Source organism: Amblyomma americanum, unplaced genomic scaffold, assembly GCF_052857255.1.
Source record: "Amblyomma americanum isolate KBUSLIRL-KWMA unplaced genomic scaffold, ASM5285725v1 scaffold_113, whole genome shotgun sequence".
Lineage (NCBI taxonomy): Eukaryota > Metazoa > Arthropoda > Arachnida > Ixodida > Ixodidae > Amblyomma > Amblyomma americanum.
The window spans coordinates 241,693-267,492 of record NW_027526585.1 but is presented as its reverse complement, the minus strand read 5'-3'; the positions used below and the strand labels follow the sequence as shown (position 1 = coordinate 267,492).

Sequence of the window (25,800 nt, the reverse complement as noted above, 5' to 3'; positions counted from 1 at the left end):
CATTTTTAGCAGCCAAGGCTTGGGATGGGCCATGTTGATTTGGGCTACGTTAACGTAACCTAATTTGGAGAATACTATGTAAGGTTAAAAGTGCTCCTTTTGATCATATTACACTGTGTACTTTTCAAACGCACACGCGTGCTAAGTTGGCAAGATTTAGAGATAAAGTGCACTGAATCTGAGTAAAAAAGCTTCAATAAGGCTTCAGAGGCACTGCAGGCTTCAAAAAAACTTTGACGACGCCTAACATACCCCTAAGAGTTCAATGCAACAGCATTGGAGATCCTTCCTGCGAGTACGCCTTCTTATTCAGATTCCTGGATCACAGGTCTTCATACCACTACTGGCGCAGTGGTTAAGCAATGCCCACTGCTCCGGTCGGTAGTAGTTTCAAACACAGTTACCGGTGGGGCTTGTGAGACAGAGGTCACTCTTCCCGAGCTCCCGTACAGCTCGTTTTTGCATAGACTTCTTCAGGAGGCTGTTCTTCTCTGTACTGATGAGCTGATGCGCAATGCCATGGTCAGAAAATGGCCACTGCATTGGATTTATTTGGATTAATTTCATTGCCACTTCCCCATCGTGCCAGGCAGGCCATCCTTTTTATGACCTTTTCTCATGCATGGACCTCTAAACAAACATATGCGGAGTGTAAAGTGAACCACGTCTTCAGTGTAATTGTTTATTTGAAGTGGTAATGCAGTCAGGATACAGCATTTTTAAATACCAATCACGAAATCTTTTCTGCATGTAAGTGCATGTTCTGAACGCTATTCTCTTCTTAGTGATATTAAAACTTTGACATTAGGTGCCACTTAAAACACAAAACCAGAAAATGCTACTTGGCAGAAGGCAGTGGTTAAAACGAAGATAGAAAAGCAAGGTATGGTCGGCTATTTTACTTTCATTGCCTCAATTAATATCAGTAGCTTACTGCTGACCCAGCATCGAGGAAATACTTCTTTCTTAAGAGCACTCTGTGCAAGTCATAAAGTTTAGGTAAATGATGATGGATAAGTAAGGTCCTTCACATAGTAGACTGTTATGCACAGAAGCAGAGCACTTTCAAGTGTTGCTGTCGCACCAAGCACAATGTGTTCTTCGGGACTTGCACCAAAAATAGCCTTTCTTGTGCACTACAGAATATTTTTGGCCCAGGTGCCTCTCCAGGTGCTGTACCAGTGTCCTACAAATAAATTACAAAAGCAAAACATTAACATACAAACAATTTTTTTGCCCAACTGCAGCTCCAGCCAACAAACAATCTGAATTATAAAAACAGAAGCAGCCCATAGCATGACTTCCATCATTTACAGCTCTGTCGTGCTGGCACCTATTCAGTATTGAAGGTTAGGTAACTGCAGTCTACTTAAAAAAATTCCAGTGCTTTACATAATTCAGTGAATGTCACTGCAGAGGTAAAAGAACAAAACCATAATAATAGCAAAATTTTATATGGAAATCTGGACTCACAAAACTCAGCACTGTAATCGGAGCAAACCTGGCATTTCTGCCCCACAGGTATGTATCAATGTCAATGAAGTCCATCTCTCTTCTGCACATATTGGATACTAGCTTTTTGACTTTGCATAATCGCTGAACAATAGCTGTGCTTGCTTCCTCGAACCTCAGTTCCACTTCTACAGTGAGCTGCAAGTAAGTACAAAGTGCAATGTTACGATCAATGCCACAGTGACCCTATGTCATAATCCATATAATATTCATCATAATACTAACAATTTTTTCATTCAACAAATAGGGTGGTAGTCGGGCTGGCGGATTGGACTTCTACTCCAGAAGCGTTGCATGCAGAAGTTTTAGAAGTCTCTCTCTATCATAGGGCCCAGCCTGTCCAACTGCCATCTCAGGGAGCTAAAAAAACCAACTCAAATTAACTGCTTTCTATATATACTTTCCAACAGCTCTAATTTACATGGATGACTGGTAAAGTTTAAGCCAGCATAGAGACCAAAAACTGATCATGATGCAAGCCCAATGCACTACTCATGCACTGAATGAATATTAGCCTGTCTGAGGGGCATGCAAAAAAACAGAAAACCTGCTGGCCTACATCTTAACTAAACTACTTACCTGTGAAGTCAAATATTTATAAGGACAACAAAGCTTAGGGGAGTAGCAGGGCTGTCCCTCATGAACCCATGACCAACTAGTCAGCTGTACTGTGCAGGTAGTGTTTCATTGAATTAGAAGCATTTATATTACACAAGAAGCAATTTACAGTGCGAAAAATTCATGTTGAGAGCATCAATTTTTCAGGATGACACTGAATGCTTGCCAGATTAAAGAGTCATGTGAGCTGATTATCATGGAGGCTGAAGTTGCTTCTAGCATCTCGAGGCAAAGTATTGTATGTGCATGTATGGGAGCCCTCCATTCATCTTTACTATAGCTTAAAGAGCCCCACAAGTGAACATCACTCCCCTTCATTAGCATGGGACTTTTGAGCCACACCTTACATATCTATGACTTTGGAGTCTTGGAAGTGAAAAGTAAACAGAGCAAGGGTCAAATGCCAATTTTGCTGAGCTAGAGCTGATTACATGTGGTATAGTCGAGGTTACTGCAACCAATCAAACACCTGCAAACTGCCAAGACAGACAATAGGCATGCAGGATCATGTGTACATTGTCCTAATGGTGTTTTGTCAGCCGAACAGGCCACGTGCAATTTAGTCTTTCCTTCAACAACGAAACATAACAATGGAGGGCTCTATAGAAAACTGCCACAACATGGTATATCAGTGCCGTCAACACCAAGGTACGTTCACTTATACTCTTACAAAATGTGTGCAGCCATGTTTCAGCTCAACATTGTGTCCAAAAATGAACCAAGTCAGTCACATCTGTTCTTCAAGTATAGTGCTTGGCATATGCCCTGTGTTTTGAGTGCTGTAGAGCATTGTATTGATCAAACCTTAAAAATACATACAATGTTACCACAAAAAATAAATATTTACTTACAGCGAGCTCTCTTAACGCACTCTGAGGGTCTATATCTTCATCACCAATTGCAACCTGAAGCAGTTGTGCCCTAGTAGCTTCTCTAGCAGTTTTCCGTAATGCTCGATGTCATCTTGTCTCAGCTAGCTGTGACATGAAAACAGCCTTAAAATGAAAAACGAAGGCAGCATTAGGCACAACGGTTTCATCATTTATTATGCCAAGCAAAATTAGAAAACGGTAAGAAATTGAAAAATGAATATGGTGTGGCTTACAGAAAAGGTTCACAGGACTGAAATCTGGGTGTTCACGACTTTTGATATGCAGATTTATTTGGCATGTTTGCAGAAATATTCTTTATCTCGATCAAGTCCCTTGTCCACAAGAATTTCTAGCATTTAGGGTTTTCACTTTTCAAGTGAGGCAAATTACTTATTTTACTTTCAGTTTTGGCCGGAAAAGATTAGTATTCATAACATGTATATCACAACTAGCTGGCAGTTACAGCAGTTACAGCAGCTAGGTCTCTGCAGAAAATAAGAGAGCTGGAACCAGTAACATGAAGAGACAAGAGATTCTTTGCAGTTTTGCACATGACTGTGAGGTTTGTGGCACTGATCCGCGCACTCAGACACGTCACTGCAAATAGGTAGGCTCCATATCCTATAGCCAAGCGCTGTTGGCTAGTGTAGTACCGCCTGCTCAGACTTATCACTGGCTTAGGGCCGTTTTGTACAGTAGATTCTCAGCTGCATGTAAAGGCACTGACAACTTTTGAAACTAAAAAATATGTAAAAAATATCACGAGTAAAACTAACCTGCCAAAAATCCCGAAACTTATGTTCTGGAGTAAACGCACAAAAAAGTGCACCGAATTTTCACAAAATAAAAACCGAACAGTCCAACGTGTACTTATCTTGCATGCTGAGAAAAATAGTTGTAATACTTAAAATAATTGCAATCTATGTACTAAATGAAGCAACAATTAAGAATTGCAAGCTGGGCTAGTTGGTTGGTTTTGGACACTTGGGAGGTAAGCAGCGCGATTGAAACAAGACCAAAGATAGAGAACACACAACCAGTGCTAAATTACAGTGTCATTTTGTAAAATTAATCATGATACTCCCATAGGACATATATTAAAATTCTCCATAATTAGCTAAAACACTCATACAGAACCATAACCATCATTACTTTAGGAGACTTGATGTGTCCTTTTTTGTCTCTTTGCGGTTCTTTGCAAAGCATGTTTGGGTAAGCAGATGCAGTAGCCTCGCCCAAAGCAAAGTACTTCCTGCGCTTGACAGCTGAGTTCTTGTCTAAAATTAACTTATTCTCTCTGGAATAAGTGCCAGATAAGCAGTTAGTTATTGACAATAATCCAATTGCCAAGCACATATGATGCAACATTTGGATTTCTCAAACACTGCATCATCACTGCAGTTGTGACCGTATGCATAAATCTTTCATGTGCAAATTATAAGTATGGTGATTCCACGAGAGGTCAAACTGCTAAAATGTTCAAAATTTTTCATATTCTTGATTATTTTATATACCGTACATTCATTATTCAGTAAGCCAACAGTGAATTTTGTTTTGTGAAAATGCTAATATTTCAGGAGAAAAAAAATGTAAACGACGTCATAATAGAGGCAGCATTTTCATTCACAGCTCAATTTCGCAAATTTGCATTGACGTAATACTCGGGATATGAAAGCCATGGTGGACATATTTTGCATGCTAAAAGTACAGGTGAGAAAAAATGGCAGGCTTATTTCTGCCATCATGAAGAAGTTGTCGCTTACTAGAAAAAAATTCGAAAATGAGAAGTCTCAAATGAAGCTATTTTCAAGAATTCTTTCTCCGCAAATATAAAACATATCCTTGAAATTTTCACATTAGATAAGCATTGAGGCATTAAAAGAGTGTATTACCTTTCATTGTTACTTAATATAGAGAAGTACAAGAAGTATTGCCCTAAATCTAGCATTTTTGAATATTTTAGTGTTTTTGAAAAATCAGAGAAAAAAACCCTTTTTTAATTTTTCTTAGAACTCCTGAAACAAACCTCTAGAACAAGCCAAAAAAAAATGAAAGAACATGTTGCTTATTTTGTTTCAAACAGCCTTATCCAAGCTCAAATTTGTAGCTTCTTGAGCATCGGCAAGAGCACCTTAAATGAGGGGGCAAAAGCAGCAAACGCCCTCCACTGATTTAAATTTTGCTCAAATGTCAAGACAGACCTTTTCATTGACAGAGCATACCTAATTATATTTTTGGACAAACACCGATCTGTGATGTAAGCAGGATTCGGTGACGTTGCTATTGCCGAGTGCAGGTAGCAACTAGGAGTGTTGTTCATAGGAATGCATGTCAAGAAACGTCTTGAATGTAATTACTACAGAGTGCATCTATGAAGCCATGCATGACCCCAGGCCCTCGCTTTGTCATTCCAGTCCAAACATACCTTGCCTAATTTTTTTCTTCTAATTCATGTTTGATCTAAAAATGCATTAACCACTGTTCATTTATTTTGATTGGTTGTGCTGGTTATATGCTGGATTGGTTATAGCTATGCAGGAGTAGGCATTCCTTCAACTTATGTACAATTTTCTTTAAGCTTTTGCCTATCAAAGAGACTCCAATGTGAGTAAATGAGGTCATCCTTCATTAATAAAAGATGAAAAGAGCCTCTAGTAGAGAATATGACTTTTTAAGACTCCTCTGACATGCACATAATGTGATATTTAAAAAAACATTGGCTTTGAAATGACATTGTACATTTTCACGTTCCTTTCTATGATGTGATCAGCTTTTTTTAATGGAAGACAGCCTCATAGGTGCACTGTGCAGTCAGAAAATTACAATGAGAGCTTTTCTTTACATGCATTCCTATGGGCCGCACTATCAGTTGCTACCTGCACTTAACAACACCGGCACCACCGAATCCTGCTTATGTCACAGATCGGTGTTTATCAACAAAAAGTAGTCAGGTGTGCTCTCTCTTGATAGAAAAGGTCTCAGTCTTGGGATTTGAGGAAAATTTAGAGCAGTGGAGGGCGTGTTTGCTGCTTCCACTTCCTCATTTAGGCGCTCCTGCCCACGCTCAAGCAGCTACAAGTTTGAGCTTGGATAACATTATTGGAAACAAAATAATGCAATATGTTCTGTTGTATTCTTTTTCACCTCCTTCTAGAGGCTTGTTTCAGTTTCAGGATTTTTTTTATTTTTGAAAAACACTATATTCAAAACTGCCAGATTTAGGGGAACACTTCTTGCACTTTCCTAAATTATATAACAATATATAACTGTGGAAATTTGAAGGTGTGCTTTATATTTGCAGAGAAAAAAAACTTCTTGAAGATAGCCTTATTTGAGAATTGTCATTTTTGTAATTTTTTGTCTAGTAAGCGACATCTCCTTCAGAGTGGCGTACATAAGCCTGACATATTCTTTCTCACCTGCACTTTTAGCATGCAAAATATATGCATCATGCCTATCATATCTCATTTCTTATGTCATTGCAAATTTGCAAAATTGAGCTGTGCATGCAAATGCTGCCTCTGTCATGATGTCGTTTAAATTTTTTCTCCTGAAATATTAGCATTTTCACAAAATGAAATTCACTGTTGGCCTACAGAACAATGTTCGCATAATATATAAAATAATTGAGAAAAGAAAAGTTTGAAATAATTTGGCAGTTTGACCTCTTGCAGAGTTGCCCAGCAGGAAAATCGCATCAGGTAGCATTTATATCTGAGCACAACTTTATGCCGGTGAAGAAATCATCTAATCTTGGGCTGCTGCTTGTGTTCCTTCGTTAGGAGCTCAGTGGATGCCAATATTAATGTCATTTTTTAATCAAAGCCACTTTGCAAGATTGTCCAAACAATTTAGAAAAACTTACCTTCCAGACTTTTAAGCTAAGTTTAAATACTTTTTCATTACATAAAAAACATGAATGGGAAGTCAGAAAATATGAGTCACACAAGTTTTTCATGCCCACTCAAATGATTCCATTAAGACTCCCTGGAGATGCATTCACTACTATCCTTTCAATGCTTCCAGCAAAAATTAAATCCTGAAATCTACACCTTTCTTCTATAAGGAATGGCAAAGAGCTTAGCAAACACTGAATTTTTCTTGATTAGCCTGCTTTTGGGCTAGAGGACATCCTACCCACCCAGTGGTAAAAAAACTATTGTTCTCCAGACAGATCATTCGAACCAGAGCTTCGTGATGCACTCTTTGCTATGTACCTTCACATCTTAACGGATGCAGTAGTAAGTGACAATGAGTACACAGCCTGTGACCAGCAGACCAAGGCTTTGTTCAGCAGAAATCAGCAGGCATTATGAGCATCTAATTCCTGCAAAGTGCAAAATCAGCTGACTTTGAGCTCCATCCTAAATTTGAAAATTTCAGAAAACTATATACATTCTTCTGCATTTCTATGGTCGCAGAGATGAATGGTATTCATAAATATTGCTCAAGCTTTTTTGTGGCTTTCTTTGCCACAGAATACCAGTAAGAGAAATGTGTGATAGCGGGGAAAACGGAATTACTTGGCAAGGAACAAATATAAAATACTTATGAGCAAGAATAAAAGAAAACATGAGCCTGCACTTATTTGATTTTAGATACGAACAGCCTTTTTCAGCTTTTGCATTGTCAGTATTGTGTATCATAGAGACACTTACTCAAGATAATTCATGGTGAAGCTGCCTTGAAAGTTGTCTGTGTTGTAGTTCGCCCATTCCTGTTCCATTAAGCAATGGTGCCACAAGTGTAGAAAACTGGCGGCTGCTGGTTGTGTGATCAATGCACACTTGACAATGCCAGCTGCAAGGAATGACATCCAGTACTCAGTATGTTTTTTTCATTAAAACAAAACTCTTGAACACCACACAAAACATTTCACATACGAGTATTTGGGTGAAAATTACATGATACACATCTTGGTGACAACCACTACTGCTCTATATATGTTGAACTTGCTTTGAAAATACATTGCAGCAATGTAATCATGAAGAGAAACATGGAACTGAGGCTTTCAGGTCATGCTAATTACATTTACATCAGCCCTTCTCTACCCATTTTACTATTGATGACCTTTGTATAAGGCAAGCTTAACATGTAAACTAATCAAACCAATGCATGTGATAGAAATACACAGAAGAAAACAAAGTAAAGAACACACTTTGACATCATATAACAATCTTGTGCTTTGCACACTATCACATCTGTGCAAAATTTTTGAGTGCATATGTACAAACTAGGCAGCCGTTATTAGCACAAACAGTAGCACACCTCACCAGCTTTGATCAGCAAACACCTAAGTATTCAAATAAATTATCAGTCTAGTAACTTAGCCCATATACAGTAGCCGACGGGTCATTCGGACTCCAATAATTCGGACTTGTAGGATATTTTGGACCTCGATGAGGCGCCGTCAGTCACCCCATAGAAGCACATACATATTCGCGACGGATATTTCGGACATCAAAAGTCGAAAAGTTCGATTTTTCAGACTAACTTCAGTCGCCTGCGGGCCAAAATCGGCCATCTTATCGGCTTCTCGCAGGCGCAAAAGGTGCGATCTTGGATTGAGGTGGATTTACGCTGCAGTTGGATTGGCTTGACATACTTTCGGTACCTCATTGTTGCTAGTAGAGGTCCCTGCGATTTCTGACACTTCGAGGTGGCAGCCGCATTGTTATCGCCGTCAACTTGTTTTTGTCGCCGACGTTGTCGCAGGCAGTTATTGCTTGTCCCATACGTTGAAAATTGGTTGTTGGGGAAAGGAAATTGTGCAGGAGCAATCTCGCATCTCGGCCGGAAGGAATAAAGGAGGGACTGAGAGAAGGAAGGAAGAGGTGACGTAATGGAGGGCTCCGGAATAATTTCGACCACCTGAGGATCTTTAACATCGCACAGCACACGGGCGCCTTAGCGTTTCGCCTCCACCGAAACGCAGCCACCGCGGTCGGGATCCAAGCCGGGTACTCCTGAAGGGTAGCCAAGCGCCCTAACCACTGAGCCACCGCGGCGGGTTTCATACATTGGTCTCATATGCGGCGGGTCTCTTACGTCGTTTCGTCACTTGGGTTCTTCTGATCCCGTCGACCGAGTGGCGCTTCACGAAGTTACATCCGTTCGCCATTTTGTGATTGCGTCCGGCGGTTCCGCCGCTTTGAACAAAAAGTGCCTTATCTTTGCGTGTGTTTGATGAGCGGTACGGTGCACACTCGGGTTGTGGACAACATGGCCCCACCGGACCCGTCAAAGAAGCGTGGGAAGTATTCCAAATAAATGCAGTGACCTTGCTGTCTAGCGTGTACAGTGAAAGCACAACTTTGGCACAAATACAGGCGCAAATCGTCGCCAGCAAGAGAAATTTGTTGCAAGGTAAAATCAGTGACATTTTTAAGCCGATTTCATCTCAATAAAGTGGCTTTTTTGTACTTCACGGATTTTTCGGACTTTTCGATTATTTGGACCATTCTCCAGGTCCCTTCGAGTCCAAAAAACCAGTCAAGCAAGCAAGGAGAATTAATTAAACAGTCATTACCGGGACTAATATACGCCGATGATACAGTGCTAATGGCTGACAACAAGGAAGATTTACAGAAGTTGATAGACATGTGGTACAGAGGAAGATAGATTAGCTTTCAAGTTTAGTAAGGAAAAATCTGCAGTCATGATATTTAATGATGAGTTAGGCGAGCATAGAATACAGGAGTTCACACTAGAAGTAGTGGATGAGTACAAGTATCTTGGGGTGTGGATAAATAACGGTGCTGAGTATCTGACAGAGCATGAAAAATATGTAATGAATAAAGCTAGTAGGAATGCAGCTGTCATGAAAAATAGGGCACTGTGGTATTACAATAGGTATGAAGTGGTAAGAGGGATCTGGAAAGGGGTGATGGTCCCTAGTCTGACTTTCGGTAATGCGGTCCTGTGCATGAGACCAGATGTTCAAGCAAGGTTAGAAATTAAACAACATGGCGTAGGGAGACTAGCTTTGGGAGCACATGGCAATACAGCAAATCAGGGGGTACAGGGTGATATGGGATGGGCGTCTTTCGAGAGCAGAGAAGCTAGCAGTAAGATAGCATGTGAGGAGCGATTGAGAAAAATGTGGGAAATGCAGTGGGCTAGGAAAGTTTTCAGATACCTGTATATAAAGAATGTTGATACGAAATGGAGAAAGCAAACTAGAAAATTGACAAGCAAATATCTGGCCAGCAGTAGGGGTCAAATCTGCAATTATCGGTTAAGAAAAAGGTTAAAGAAACAAAGAGAGCTCTGTGGAAAACAAGGATGCTGACGAAATCAGCACTGGGAACACAGAGGATTTTTAAGCAGGAAATTGCCAAAGAAAATATCTATGATAATTGTAGGGGAAGCTCTTTGTTGTTTGAGGCCAGGACAGGACGGGAGTTTTGTGGACTAAGACATATAGAGTCAGGTACTACAAGATAGACACGTTGTGCGTTGTGTGCAGAGAAAAGGAGGAAATGGCTGAACACTTGATACTTTTCTGTAAAGGGCTTCACCCTATAGTGGAAAGCAGTGGGGCTGATTTATCCAAGGCATTGGAGTTTAAGGACAGTGAAGGGAAAGTAGATTTTAAGCGGGTAGAAATAACCAAGCGAAGGTTATCTGACTGGTGGCTAAAATCAAGAGTAAAATTTCATGAGTCATGGCTGGGTGGCTTGAGCCACCGCCCGATTTAAAGGGTGTAGCCGTATCCATCCATCCATCCATCGGTAGTGAATCCTCACGAAATCTCGAGACATGATGAGCAGTTACTGCCACAGATGGCGATGTGATCTAATGGTGGTAGCAGACCCCACAAAATCTCCAAACGTGATGAGTAAGAGCTAACACTCTTAAAACGGCGTCCAGAGAAGACTGGTAGATCATTCTGAATGCACACAATGCACAAAAGTGGTAAAAATATAGGACGTAGGCATATATGGCTTAAAAATTTCATTTCAATGGGTAAAATATTCTCAAGAATACACAGATACTCATACATTGATATGTGATGCTAGTGTAGCAGTAGCCAGGCCAAGGAAGCATCAATCTTTCAGCTGAAATGACAGTCTCATGACATGTACCGAATTGAAGGAATGAATTCGTCTTTCTCAGATAGGCACTCACGCTTAGCAGCTGGCACCTTAAAGGGAAGCTGAAGCACTTTTAGAAAAAAAATGAGTTCTCTAAGTCATTTTATAGCTTTTAGTCGGCTGAAAAAAATATGTCACTCAAAAAGAGCGGAAATAAACGCAAAAAGCTGTTTTTTAGAAGAAAACGCCCCCGTCGCCTCAGGGCGCCGAGCGAACGCCGCTCTTGCCTGCGATTGGCCGGGACTGTCGTGACGTCATCCACGGGGATCTCCGGCCGGCACCGACGTTCATTGCTGCGTAGCGCGTTGCTTCAGCTGGCTTTTAAGGACTACGTTTTGGTAATTATGGATAATTCAAGCAGTGTTAAACAGTTTGGACTTTCACCATGCATGTTCGAGACGTCAGCAGCTTCAGAAAATGGCGGAAACAACGACGCCGCGGAGTTCACGGGCAACAAAAGTCAAGTCGCGACATTTTCACGTGTTGGAAATCTCGACTGGATGGATGGATGGATGACAGCTTTTATTTCCACCAGAAATGGAGACCTCTTACTACTCACTGCTCCCGGCACGCAGGCCTGGAGGGCGGGGGCCGGAGCCTCTGTGAATAAAGGCTAACAAAGAGATTTTATCTCTTCGCGGCTTCAGCCGCCGGGCGGATTGGCTTGTTTCTGCCGAGCGGGTTCTTCGCTGCGCAACAGGGCTTCCCAACTTTCTCTGCTATCGATATCTGCGTCGACTCCGGGGTAGTCAGCGCATTCCCATATTCTTTGGTTCCGGGTAATTGTGAAACCGCCGAACTGTCGGAACCTGGACGAGCGCACGCAAACCTATTCCGAAATCGTTGAGAACTACAGACTAAATAGAAAACTAGCGCCACCGCCGGATAAAAAGCTAAGTAATAGAGAAGCGACCGCATGGCGGTGCCTGCAAGCCAGAAATTTCGTTAACCCAGTATGGGCCTTTCACGTCCTACCAGGGTAACACGAAAACCAAATCTCGACTGAAACGTATGTTTTGTGTAGGTGCATGTGTAAGTGGCGATAAAAATAAATGAAATTGCGCCAAAACGTTGTTCTCTACCGCTGCTGCATAAAAGCCTGACCACCAACTTCTTTACGGCGACAGCAAGTCCGTGTGTGTCTTCTCCTGGCCCTGCGTCTTTTTTTCGCTGTTTTTTTTATCTTGACCAACTTCTTGTAACGCCTGTAAATATGATCTAAATCAGATCACCGGCACACTTACACGAGTCGCGCGAGGTAAAGCATTTGTTTGTTCATTTATTTATAGTTACTTGCCTATAATTGCTCCCGAAGGCCGTTTAGAACTACAGAAGAATGCCAAACTGGATGATTTGGAGTGAGTTCAATGCTGTACTGCAGCGCGAAGAGACGAGGCGACCGGGAGGAAGCTCCTGTGTGCGCTGTCCTCCTGTCGCATGTTCGGGCTACTGTTCAACCATGAAACTTCTGCGCTTACCCTTGTGCGTTTTTTTTTTCGTGCTGAACATGCTTTTGAACAATAATTATGGCTGCGTTTCGGAGCTCGCAGTGCTGCTCATCAAAACTAGTGTGCTGCGAGATATAGTTGCTGCTGTTGCGCATCGAGATAACCAGCAGAATTACTTGTGGATGATATACATGTATGCGAAACGCGGCTCGACCACTTTGCCGTTCTGACTCAAGCACAAATTAGCATGAAGTCTGATGCCATTGTCGAACGTCAGCCACGACCAAGCGCTCATGAATGCAAATGCTTGCTTTGCTTAAGTATACTAGGCTTACATAATCGCTTTTTTGTTTAGTTAGGTGCAGCTAGGTGTGCTGCACGCTGATGAAAGATTAAGAGAATTGCTTGTGGTGCCATGAGGTGCAAGCAATCAGGAAAAAGCAAAAAGGCACACAGTGCATAACGAGCTCAAATGAGTTCAAGACTGTGCCTCAAAGACAGTGCTGGAAGTGGCCTTGGCTCAGCATGGATGTGAACCAGCTGGAAAAGGGAAAGAGTTTACAACAAGTAAGAAAGTAATATAACGAAAAGAGAAATATTGATGCACATATTTTGTGCAGGCAGTTTCGGCATGCTGTGCACCACCAGATTGTTTGGTGAACATGGAAGAGGCTAGGGGAGAACAACCGAAGGATTCTACCAAGCTGTGTGCTGAGCGCTGTTCGAAAGAAGTGCCATGCCACTGGTTTATATACACGTAGGCTTCAAGCATTGCGCAGAACGACTGAACGAGAGAAAGTGAACGGCACTGGCAGAAGATTACGTTGATGTGTGGTTCGCCGCCAAAGCGCGCGCCGCAGCGAAGCAAGCGCAGCCGGACGGCCGGCCGACTCTCCGTGAATGGCGTCACTTCCGCCAGTTCTCCCTCTCAACCGTCCCCCCACCCGGCGCTTCCGGAAGCGACGAGGGCGTGCCGGCGGTGGGTTTTTAAGAAGCGATTGCAGCTCTGTTTGCGGACAGAATCGGGAAAAAATTTACACACATGATTTTCAAGGTCCTTTCTTCCCGACCACAGCGTTTCATGCGATTTGAAAACCGTTTCAGCTTCCCTTTAAGAAAACTTTCTCTTGGAAACACACATAATTCAGTATCCTACAAAAGCATGGGTCATCAGAGCCAGTTCCCATGAAACAATGTCGTTGACTCTGAGAATAACATTTCTGATAGAGACTTTGGGAATGCATAAGGCTGCCTTCCTAATGTCACATGAAGGCAGTTCTGCTTCAAAAACCTTTCACTGAGGTCATAAGGAACACCAGCAACTGCAGCCACATTCATCACTGCATGCTCTATTTTGGGAGTCCCATCGTTATTCCAAAGACCGTGAGACATATATGTCTGAAAAAAAAATCACTGATTGTAAATGACGAATTTTTGAAATTGAACATTTTTTTTTGGAACAGCATTTTTAGCTTCCACCCGCAGTCCAGTGGTGTTGGCCAGGGCCATTGGTTTCTATTTGCTCGACAGTGTGCAAGAGCATGTGGAGCTTGGGAAAAACAGCATCTTTTCCATAACATTTCATGAAGGTCTCATGGTGACTTGCAACCAGCTCCTCTAAATCACCCACAGCTTCTACCATTAAAACTGGAGACAGTATTAGCTGCGTTATTTGAGCTAGTTGTACAAGGTTTCCCAAAAAGGGGTAGTTATCTGGAAGGTAGGGCTCAAGAACGAATGGAAGATGCAGAACCAGTACAAGAGATGTACTTGCAGAAGAAACCACACACAAGTCTCGCTAGAACAGCCTCGGTCTATTACTTTTGCTGATGGCTTTATGACACTGAAAGCTTGCTCGCGCATCATTCAACTCTGCGCGTGAAAGCCATTTCTTCTCCCTCACTGCTGCACTCAGAAAAAGAGCTATTTCCTTCGGCATAGTGCCCTCAAGGAGACTATGCATTGGGTCATACAAGATGTCTTCTTTTAGCTGAAAAAAAGGGAATAGGGCTAGCACTGATCCGCCACCAATTCCAAACTCCCTTGACAACTTTCTGAGGTCAGAAATTTTAGTGCACTCTTTCAGTTGCTGCACCTGTGCTTTAATTTCATTCTCTACTCATACAATACACTGTTCATGATAAGAGTATTTTGCATAGTCAGCTGTAGGGACAACACAAGTGTGACAAGAGCAAAAAACTGTGGGACCAAAGGATTCCTTAAATCCTGCTAAGAAATGAGTTGGCAGAGAATCTCCTGTCAGAGTCATAACAGCTCCAAAAAATCTTTCAGGGCCCCAGTCTGTCTCAAATACCATAACTTCATTGCCAAGTGTACCTTTAACACTTCTATGAAATTATAAAAAAATGTCAATCATGCAGTGTGCTTCTTTAAATGGACCTGTGCCTGTGACCATAGCCTGTGCCCAAAAGGAAAATGTTACTCAATTTTGAGCGCTCATGAGGAGGCAAGTTCAGGAGAGTTATATAAAACATACTCAGTTTTCCTATTTCCTCTCTTTACACCAATTGGGTTCCGAAGTTCAATGTTATCATAGTACAGATTGAGAAAGATAACATTTTTTTTGTGCCTCTGAAAAATTGGGTGAGAACAAAACCTCATGCCATCACAAAAATCACTAAGCGCAGTCATTTCGTGCTTTGCAGAGATCTCAAACACAGGCTATAACCTCAGGGTGTTTCAAAAGGTTCTGAAGCAGTTCTTCCACTTTTACTACATAAGCACTTGTGGATTCAGTGAGCTGAACTGCAGTAGCAGGGACAAAAATTCCTGCCTTTCTGTCACAAAGCTTTCAAACTGATCTGTCCTCAGATGATCAGTGTCAATGGGAACACTTGTCAAAAACATCTTGCTTATTTCTAGAACATAGTCAATGGTTCTCTTGTGACATCTGTGCTCACCTTCTAGCTTCCAGCAAAGACCAGTTAGCATTTCAGTAACAGTAGCACAACCTTCACGCTGCACACTTTCAATGTCATAAAGGTGGCATGATTCTTCAGTATCCTTTTGGCTTTGTGAATGAATAGAATGGGAAACTGGGCTTCTCCTTTCGCACTGTTTAAAGTGCTTTTGTAGTTTTTCGAGTTCTTACAGGCAACACTGCACAAGCTGCACTCAAATATTCCCTTCGTGCTCCCATGAACAGTTCTAGTGTGGTCCGCAAATATGCTCAAAGCTGCACTGAAGAACTCACGCTTCATGCATACGTGCAGTCCTGCCAGGCCAGCTGGTATGCTTCTCACCGGGTCTCCATGGCGAGGCGAGTGCTCTGTGCCATGGCAATGCTGTCCAGCTACAATGTCATCAGCACTTGATGCTGAAATTCCTGCATTTTAAGATGACAAAAAGACAAAACATAATTAAGCCACAAGTACAGAAAATACTCAAATGATGACAAGTCAGCAGAGAAAAAGAGAGGGCAATAAATTGCCTTGCCTACAAAGTAATATTACATTCTTGTGATAAGAAAAGCATTCACAGTAATTATTGATGCGTGTATTTTCACAAGCTACATTTTTTCGACTACTTTTCTGATCTGCAAGGCAACTGCCACAGCACTTGACACTGAAACTTTATAAACAAGATTGTAATTCATACAATTCGGTGTACTGATAATTAGAGCCTTTGTTCGATAGCATCCTACAGCCTGTGACTATTGATGCTCACCAGATAGTTCTCGACCAGCTGGAGTCTCCATACTGTCAGTCACTTTGGGCAAGGGTACGCACTGTTGTGGTGTGCCTACCAATAATGCAAACAGCGCTGCATCAACTCAACAGGGGAACAAGTTTACTCATGCACTTTACCATAGGAACAAACCAAGGCTGCTGATGCATTTTTTTCCTATGCAAACTGTGGACAGTAACATTGTTTTCTTCTCTTTCTGTACACTTGATTTATTCTCTGTTGCTTAAAAGTAACTGTTGTGATCCTTGACATTCTCATATCATAAATGTGGAAAAAATGATTCCATTTGAAAGTACTGCCCAGGACCATTACTTATGACACCATGCACTTAATAAAATTTACTATCAGCTAAACTGCATTTCCTCTAATAATGCTCACCAAAGCTCTTGATTACATGGAAACATGGTGCTGTCATAGATGCATGGCAGGGACGCATCACGTTCAGGTGTGCCCGTGCACAAAACAGTACATTATGAACTGAATAGGTATACAGGGGTAGACGTGCAGGCAAGAAGGTGGTTCATGCTTCATAAAACAGCGCAAAAGACATGGATGGAGACAAAAGGAAAACAGCTTCACTGTTGCTAATCTACTGTAGCAAAAAACAGGGCTACTCATCCCACTTTCTTACCTTTTGTGCAAGACAAAAATGTGCACAGTAATTAAAGAACTTTTCTGTTTCTGCATGCTTGAATTATTTGTCTGTCGCCAAAGGTAACTGTTGCAAGTCGACACCATACATAATCACACAGCAATTCATATAAATGTTAGGTACCACTGGTATGGCCGATAATGAGGGCATTGTTTTCTGGCTAACAAGTTTTCACTCCCATATCAACCACACTCAGCACTTGTCTATTGATACTAACCAGGCAATTCATCAGTTGGAGTTTGTTCATTTTGGTCTTCTAGCACGCCGCTGTGCACAGGTACATCCTTTAGATTGCCACCTGCACACAAAGAAAATGCCGCAGTATTAACCTACAATACCATCGGCTCCAGTAGGAATACTAAGGAACTGGGTCACTCTATTTCTGCAGTGAAGAACTGTTACAGGTAGCACATCCACAATGATCTTCAGTAAGCAGCACCAGAGGTGCAGGGACTGGCACAACCAAATGCCTTGCCCTTTAAGGGTAACTGAAGTAGTGTTCCCCATGGGTAATAAGAGTTGAAATACTGACACTGAATCGCCCATCAACATCCCACAAAAATTTTTCACCCGGCATATATGGAGCACCAGAGATATTGGCGATTAAAAACAGCCTCCGCATTTTGCCTCGCAGCTGAATACATCGGACCGAGCAAGAATTAAAAAAAATATAATCCGCGACCCCACTCCTCCCGCGAAGCTTCACCCAGCCAACCTGGCTCGAGCCGATCGTGTACTTTCTTCTTTTTTTGCCATTTGCACCCCTGTTATGGTTATACAATGAGGAGGGAATGGAAAGGAGATGCGTTGCTGTCTCCTGCCGACTGTGCATCCCCAGTCAATAATGAAACGTCGGAAATTCCAGTTGGAACCAGCTGATTTTTGTACACCATTGGAACCAATTGGACTAGAAACCAATTTGAACCAGTTGGTTCAATCGTGTCCAAAAATCAACTGGTTCCAATTGGTATGGAATTCCAATTGGTTCCAATAGTGTCCAAAAATCAACGGGTCTCAGTTTGTTTTTCTGTGACCAGTTCACTTTTGAAACCAATTACGTCCCGTTGGAGCTATATCATTATGGTGTATTCAAAATGCAGCCAGAGGCACTCCAATTGGTTCCTGTGTGAATCTGCAGAAACGTACAGCTGAACATGCTCTACTTAGAGGAATACATAGACAGTAAAAGTGCTCTAAAGTTTATTGAGAAGATTATAGTAAGATGCTTGAGCTCACTCCGTGGCCTTATTCTGAGACCTAAAGAAAGAGTAATATTTACTAGTATCAGTTTTTAGATATGTTTCTTTAATAAATTGGCCATTAATAAATTGGCTCCGAGATTTAAAACAAAGCATCCTCAATCATTCATGGCATATAAAACTATGAAAAATATTGTGCCATCCTTGCATAATGTTTGGTATAAAAAATTTTAATGTAAAAGAAATGAGAAGATGCCATATAAAAAGAGCTTTTCTACGCACACACCGATTCAATTCGCACAGGCATCAATAGTTTTAGCACAGAAAGGGAAATCACTATTCATAGCGACTGTCGCAGAACAAACAACGAATGAAGAATGCAAAAATGCCGAAGGAACCATGCAAAATGCGTACAGCTGCAACTCTGCAAAAACTCTCCATACATACCGTTTGGCAGTCTTCTGAACATCAGAAATTTCCTTGCTTATGTAGCGGTTGAATGATTTCATCACGTTTTCCAGATGGGCTTCAGGAAAGCCCTGAGAATGCAGGCTCTCTCTGTAACAATCTATGAACAGAAAACAATGAAAATACGTTTGAAGACTCAATGCACACACCAATATCCACAAAATTTTAACTTGTAATGCCAATCAGGACTTTGATATTTTCATTTCAAAACAAAATACGCCTACAGGTCTATCCTTGCTAAAACAGCGTGGAAAAACATGAGGTCGGAACAAACACGACGGCACGATCGCTTACTTTCAACTGGTGATTTATTACACACATGTGTACATATGCTATTCCCGCCAAACACTAAACAGAACAAAAATATTGAACAAGCATTGTGTCATGAATAGTACAGTAGCTGACGGGTAATTCGGACTCCAATAATTCGGACTTGTAGGATATTTTGAACCTCAATGATGCACCGTCAGTCACCCCATAGAAGCACATACATATTCACGACGGATATTTCGGACATCAAAAGTCGAAAAGTTCGATTTTTCAGACTAACTTCAGTCGCCTGCGGGCCAAAATCGGCCATCTTATCGGCTTCTCGCAGGCGCAAAAGGTGCGATCTTGGATTGAGGTGGATTTACGCTGCAGTTGGATTGGCTTGACATACTTTCGGTACCTCATTGTTGCTAGTAGAGGTCCCTGCGATTTCTGACACTTCGAGGTGGCAGCCGCATTGTTATCGCCGTCAACTTGTTTTTGTCGCCGACGTTGTCGCAGGCAGTTATTGCTTGTCCCATACGTTGAAAATTGGTTGTTGGGGAAAGGAAATTGTGCAGGAGCAATCTCGCATCTCGGCCGGAAGGAATAAAGGAGGGACTGAGAGAAGGAAGGAAGAGGTGACGTAATGGAGGGCTCCGGAATAATTTCGACCACCTGAGGATCTTTAACATCGCACAGCACACGGGCGCCTTAGCGTTTCGCCTCCACCGAAACGCAGCCACCGCGGTCGGGATCCAACCCGGGTACTCCTGATCAGTAGCCAAGCGCCCTAACCACTGAGCCCCCGCGGCGGGTTTCATACATTGGTCTCATATGCGGCGGGTCCCTTACGTCGTTTCGTCACTTGGGTTCTTCTGATCCCGTCGACCGAGTGGCGCTTCACGAAGTTACATCCGTTCGCCATTTTGTGATTGCGTCCGGCGGTTCTGCCGCTTTGAACGAAAAGTGCCTTATCTTTGCGTGTGTTTGATGAGCGGTGTGGTGCACACTCGGGTTGTGGACAACATGGCCCCACCGGACCCGTCAAAGAAGCGTGGGAAGTATTCCAAATAAATGCAGTGACCTTGCTGTCGAGCGTGTACAGTGAAAGCACAACTTTGGCACAAATACAGGCGCAAATCGTCGCCAGCAAGAGAAATTTGTTGCAAGGTAATATCAGTGACATTTTTAAGCCGAGTTCATCTCAATAAAGTGGCTTTATTGTACTTCACGGATTTTTCGGACCTTTCGATTATTTGGACCATTCTCCGGGTCCCTTCGAGTCCAAAAAACCAGTCAAGCAAGCAAGGAGAATTAATTAAACAGTCATTACCGGGACTAATATACGCCGATGATACAGTGCTAATGGCTGACAACAAGGAAGATTTACAGAAGTTGATAGACATGTGGTACAGAGGAAGATAGATTAGCTTTCAAGTTTAGTAAGGAAAAATCTGCAGTCATGATATTTAATGATGAGTTCGGCGAGCATAGAATACAGGAGTTCACACTAGAAGTAGTGGATGAGTACAAGTATCTTGGGGTGTGGATAAATAACGGTGCTGAGTATCTGACAGAGCATGAAAAATATGTAATGAATAAAGCTAGTAGGAATGCAGCTGTCATGAAAAATAGGGCACTGTGGTATTACAATAGGTATGAAGTGGTAAGAGGGATCTGGAAAGGGGTGATGGTCCCTAGTCTGACTTTCGGTAATGCGGTCCTGTGCATGAGACCAGATGTTCAAGCAAGGTTAGAAATTAAACAACATGGCGTAGGGAGACTAGCTTTGGGAGCACATGGCAATACAGCAAATCAGGGGGTACAGGGTGATATGGGATGGGCGTCTTTCGAGAGCAGAGAAGCTAGCAGTAAGATAGCATGTGAGGAGCGATTGAGAAAAATGTGGGAAATGCAGTGGGCTAGGAAAGTTTTCAGATACCTGTATATAAAGAATGTTGATACGAAATGGAGAAAGCAAACTAGAAAATTGACAAGCAAATATCTGGCCAGCAGTAGGGGTCAAATCTGCAATTATCGGTTAAGAAAAAGGTTAAAGAAACAAAGAGAGCTCTGTGGAAAACAAGGATGCTGACGAAATCAGCACTGGGAACACAGAGGATTTTTAAGCAGGAAATTGCCAAAGAAAATATCTATGATAATTGTAGGGGAAGCTCTTTGTTGTTTGAGGCCAGGACAGGACGGGAGTTTTGTGGACTAAGACATAGAGTCAGGTACTACAAGATAGACACGTTGTGCGTTGTGTGCAGAGAAAAGGAGGAAATGGCTGAACACTTGATACTTTTCTGTAAAGGGCTTCACCCTATAGTGGAAAGCAGTGGGGCTGATTTATCCAAGGCATTGGAGTTTAAGGACAGTGAAGGGAAAGTAGATTTTAAGCGGGTAGAAATAACCAAGCGAAGGTTATCTGACTGGTGGCTAAAATCAAGAGTAAAATTTCATGAGTCATGGCTGGGTGGCTTAAGCCACCGCCCGATTTAAAGGGTGTAGCCGTATCCATCCATCCATCCATCGGTAGTGAATCCTCACGAAATCTCGAGACATGATGAGCAGTTACTGCCACAGATGGCGATGTGATCTAATGGTGGTAGCAGACCCCACAAAATCTCCAAACGTGATGAGTAAGAGCTAACACTCTTAAAACGGCGTCCAGAGAAGACTGGTAGATCATTCTGAATGCACACAATGCACAAAAGTGGTAAAAATATAGGACGTAGGCATATATGGCTTAAAAATTTCATTTCAATGGGTAAAATATTCTCAAGAATACACAGATACTCATACATTGATATGTGATGCTAGTGTAGCAGTAGCCAGGCCAAGGAAGCATCAATCTTTCAGCTGAAATGACAGTCTCATGACATGTACCGAATTGAAGGAATGAATTCGTCTTTCTCAGATAGGCACTCACGCTTAGCAGCTGGCACCTTAAAGGGAAGCTGAAGCACTTTTAGAAAAAAAATGAGTTCTCTACGTCATTTTATAGCTTTTAGTCGGCTGAAAAAAATATGTCACTCAAAAAGAGCGGAAATAAACGCAAAAAGCTGTTTTTTAGAAGAAAACGCCCCCGTCGCCTCAGGGCGCCGAGCGAACGCCGCTCTTGCCTGCGATTGGCCGGGACTGTCGTGACGTCATCCACGGGGATCTCCGGCCGGCACCGACGTTCATTGCTGCGTAGCGCGTTGCTTCAGCTGGCTTTTAAGGACTACGTTTTGGAAATTATGGATAATTCAAGCAGTGTTAAACAGTTTGGACTTTCACCATGCATGTTCGAGACGTCAGCAGCTTCAGAAAATGGCGGAAACAACGACGCCGCGGAGTGCACGGGCAACAAAAGTCAAGTCGCGACATTTTCACGTGTTGGAAATCTCGACTGGATGGATGGATGGATGACAGCTTTTATTTCCACCAGAAATGGAGACCTCTTACTACTCACTGCTCCCGGCACGCAGGCCTGGAGGGCGGGGGCCGGAGCCTCTGTGAATAAAGGCTAACAAAGAGATTTTATCTCTTCGCGGCTTCAGCCGCCGGGCGGATTGGCTTGTTTCTGCCGAGCGGGTTCTTCGCTGCGCAACAGGGCTTCCCAACTTTCTCTGCTATCGATATCTGCGTCGACTCCGGGGTAGTCAGCGCATTCCCATATTCTTTGGTTCCGGGTAATTGTGAAACCGCCGAACTGTCGGAACCTGGACGAGCGCACGCAAACCTATTCCGAAATCGTTGAGAACTACAGACTAAATAGAAAACTAGCGCCACCGCCGGATAAAAAGCTAAGTAATAGAGAAGCGACCGCATGGCGGTGCCTGCAAGCCGGAAATTTCGTTAACCCAGTATGGGCCTTTCACGTCCTACCAGGGTAACACGAAAACCAAATCTCGACTGATACGTATGTTTTGTGTAGGTGCATGTGTAAGTGGCGATAAAAATAAATGAAATTGCGCCAAAACGTTGTTCTCTACCGCTGCTGCATAAAAGCCTGACCACCAACTTCTTTACGGCGACAGCAAGTCCGTGTGTGTCTTCTCCTGGCCCTGCGTCTTTTTTTCGCTGTTTTTTTTATCTTGACCAACTTCTTGTAACGCCTGTAAATATGATCTAAATCAGATCACCGGCACACTTACACGAGTCGCGCGAGGTAAAGCATTTGTTTGTTCATTTATTTATAGTTACTTGCCTATAATTGCTCCCGAAGGCCGTTTAGAACTACAGAAGAATGCCAAACTGGATGATTTGGAGTGAGTTCAATGCTGTACTGCAGCGCGAAGAGACGAGGCGACCGGGAGGAAGCTCCTGTGTGCGCTGTCCTCCTGTCGCATGTTCGGGCTACTGTTCAACCATGAAACTTCTGCGCTTACCCTTGTGCGTTTTTTTTTTCGTGCTGAACATGCTTTTGAACAATAATTATGGCTGCGTTTCGGAGCTCGCAGTGCTGCTCATCAAAACTAGTGTGCTGCGAGATATAGTTGCTGCTGTTGCGCATCGAGATAACCAGCAGAATTACTTGTGGATGATATACATGTATGCGAAACGCGGCTCGACCACTTTGCCGTTCTGACTCAAGCAAAAATTAGCATGAAGTCTGATGCCATTGTCGAATGTCAGCCACGACCAAGCGCTCATGAATGCAAATGCTTGCTTTGCTTAAGTATACTAGGCTTACATAATCGCTTTTTTGTTTAGTTAGGTGCAGCTAGGTGTGCTGCACGCTGATGAAAGATTAAGAGAATTGCTTGTGGTGCCATGAGGTGCAAGCAATCAGGAAAAAGCAAAAAGGCACACAGTGCATAACGAGCTCAAATGAGTTCAAGACTGTGCCTCAAAGACAGTGCTGGAAGTGGCCTTGGCTCAGCATGGATGTGAACCAGCTGGAAAAGGGAAAGAGTTTACAACAAGTAAGAAAGTAATATAACGAAAAGAGAAATATTGATGCACATATTTTGTGCAGGCAGTTTCGGCATGCTGTGCACCACCAGATTGTTTGGTGAACATGGAAGAGGCTGGGGGAGAACAACGGAAGGATTCTACCAAGCTGTGTGCTGAGCGCTGTTCGAAAGAAGTGCCATGCCACTGGTTTATATACACGTAGGCTTCAAGCATTGCGCAGAACGACTGAACGAGAGAAAGTGAACGGCACTGGCAGAAGATTACGTTGATGTGTGGTTCGCCGCCAAAGCGCGCGCCGCAGCGAAGCAAGCGCAGCCGGACGGCCGGCCGACTCTCCGTGAATGGCGTCACTTCCGCCAGTTCTCCCTCTCAACCGTCCCCCCACCCGGCGCTTCCGGAAGCGACGAGGGCGTGCCGGCGGTGGGTTTTTAAGAAGCGATTGCAGCTCTGTTTGCGGACAGAATCGGGAAAAAATTTACACACATGATTTTCAAGGTCCTTTCTTCCCGACCACAGCGTTTCATGCGATTTGAAAACCGTTTCAGCTTCCCTTTAAGAAAACTTTCTCTTGGAAACACACATAATTCAGTATCCTACAAAAGCATGGGTCATCAGAGCCAGTTCCCATGAAACAATGTCGTTGACTCTGAGAATAACATTTCTGATAGAGACTTTGGGAATGGATAAGGCTGCCTTCCTAATGTCACATGAAGGCAGTTCTGCTTCAAAAACCTTTCACTGAGGTCATAAGGAACACCAGCAACTGCAGCCACATTCATCACTGCATGCTCTATTTTGGGAGTCCCATCGTTATTCCAAAGACCGTGAGACATATATGTCTGAAAAAAAAATCACTGATTGTAAATGACGAATTTTTGAAATTGAACATTTTTTTTTGGAACAGCATTTTTAGCTTCCACCCGCAGTCCAGTGGTGTTGGCCAGGGCCATGAATTTCTATTTGCTCGACAGTGTGCAAGAGCATGTGGAGCTTGGGAAAAACAGCATCTTTTCCATAACATTTCATGAAGGTCTCATGGTGACTTGCAACCAGCTCCTCTAAATCACCCACAGCTTCTACCATTAAAACTGGAGACAGTATTAGCTGCGTTATTTGAGCTAGTTGTACAAGGTTTCCCAAAAAGGGGGAGTTATCTGGAAGGTAGGGCTCAAGAACGAATGGAAGATGCAGAACCAGTACAAGAGATGTACTTGCAGAAGAAACCACACACAAGTCTCGCTAGAACAGCCTCGGTCTATTACTTTTGCTGATGGCTTTATGACACTGAAAGCTTGCTCGCGCATCATTCAACTCTGCGCGTGAAAGCCATTTCTTCTCCCTCACTGCTGCACTCAGAAAAAGAGCTATTTCCTTCGGCATAGTGCCCTCAAGGAGACTATGCATTGGGTCATACAAGATGTCTTCTTTTAGCTGAAAAAAAGGGAATAGGGCTAGCACTGATCCGCCACCAATTCCAAACTCCCTTGACAACTTTCTGAGGTCAGAAATTTTAGTGCACTCTTTCAGTTGCTGCACCTGTGCTTTAATTTCATTCTCTACTCATACAATACACTGTCCATGATAAGAGTATTTTGCATAGTCAGCTGTAGGGACAACACAAGTGTGACAAGAGCAAAAAACTGTGGGACCAAAGGATTCCTTAAATCCTGCTAAGAAATGAGTTGGCAGAGAATCTCCTGTCAGAGTCATAACAGCTCCAAAAAATCTTTCAGGGCCCCTGTCTGTCTCAAATACCATAACTTCATTGCCAAGTGTACCTTTAACACTTCTATGAAATTATAAAAAAATGTCAATCATGCAGTGTGCTTCTTTAAATGGACCTGTGCCTGTGACCATAGCCTGTGCCCAAAAGGAAAATGTTACTCAATTTTGAGCGCTCATGAGGAGGCAAGTTCAGGAGAGTTATATAAAACATACTCAGTTTTCCTATTTCCTCTCTTTACACCAATTGGGTTCCGAAGTTCAATGTTATCATAGTACAGATTGAGAAAGATAACATTTTTTTTGTGCCTCTGAAAAATTGGGTGAGAACAAAACCTCATGCCATCA

The 25,800-nt window shown here is 42.7% G+C and overlaps 1 protein-coding gene across 9 annotated transcripts in view; it reads right to left on the bottom strand.

Annotated features, from left to right (window-relative positions):
• Window positions 1-652: 652 nt before the first annotated feature.
• The window catches only part of LOC144112431 (uncharacterized), a 25,863-nt gene continuing 715 nt past the window's right edge, over window positions 653-25,800 (bottom strand). For 2 of the 9 annotated variants that reach the window (XM_077645264.1, XM_077645268.1), the window contains exons 2-9: window positions 18,553-18,673; window positions 17,124-17,204; window positions 16,234-16,308; window positions 15,761-15,892; window positions 7,661-7,802; window positions 2,982-3,125; window positions 1,474-1,650; window positions 653-1,186 (exon numbers count right to left, since the gene is read on the bottom strand). In XM_077645264.1, coding sequence (XP_077501390.1) covers window positions 3,104-3,125; window positions 7,661-7,802; window positions 15,761-15,892; window positions 16,234-16,308; window positions 17,124-17,204; window positions 18,553-18,574 — 474 coding nt within the window. In that variant the 5' untranslated portion in view covers window positions 18,575-18,673 and the 3' untranslated portion in view covers window positions 653-1,186; window positions 1,474-1,650; window positions 2,982-3,103. Of the gene's footprint in view, window positions 1,187-1,473; window positions 1,651-2,981; window positions 3,126-7,660; window positions 7,803-15,760; window positions 15,893-16,233; window positions 16,309-17,123; window positions 17,205-18,552; window positions 18,674-19,064; window positions 19,152-25,800 lie in introns of those variants that run through there. The other 7 variants (XM_077645266.1, XM_077645267.1, XM_077645269.1 and 4 more) reach the window with 7 other exon arrangements.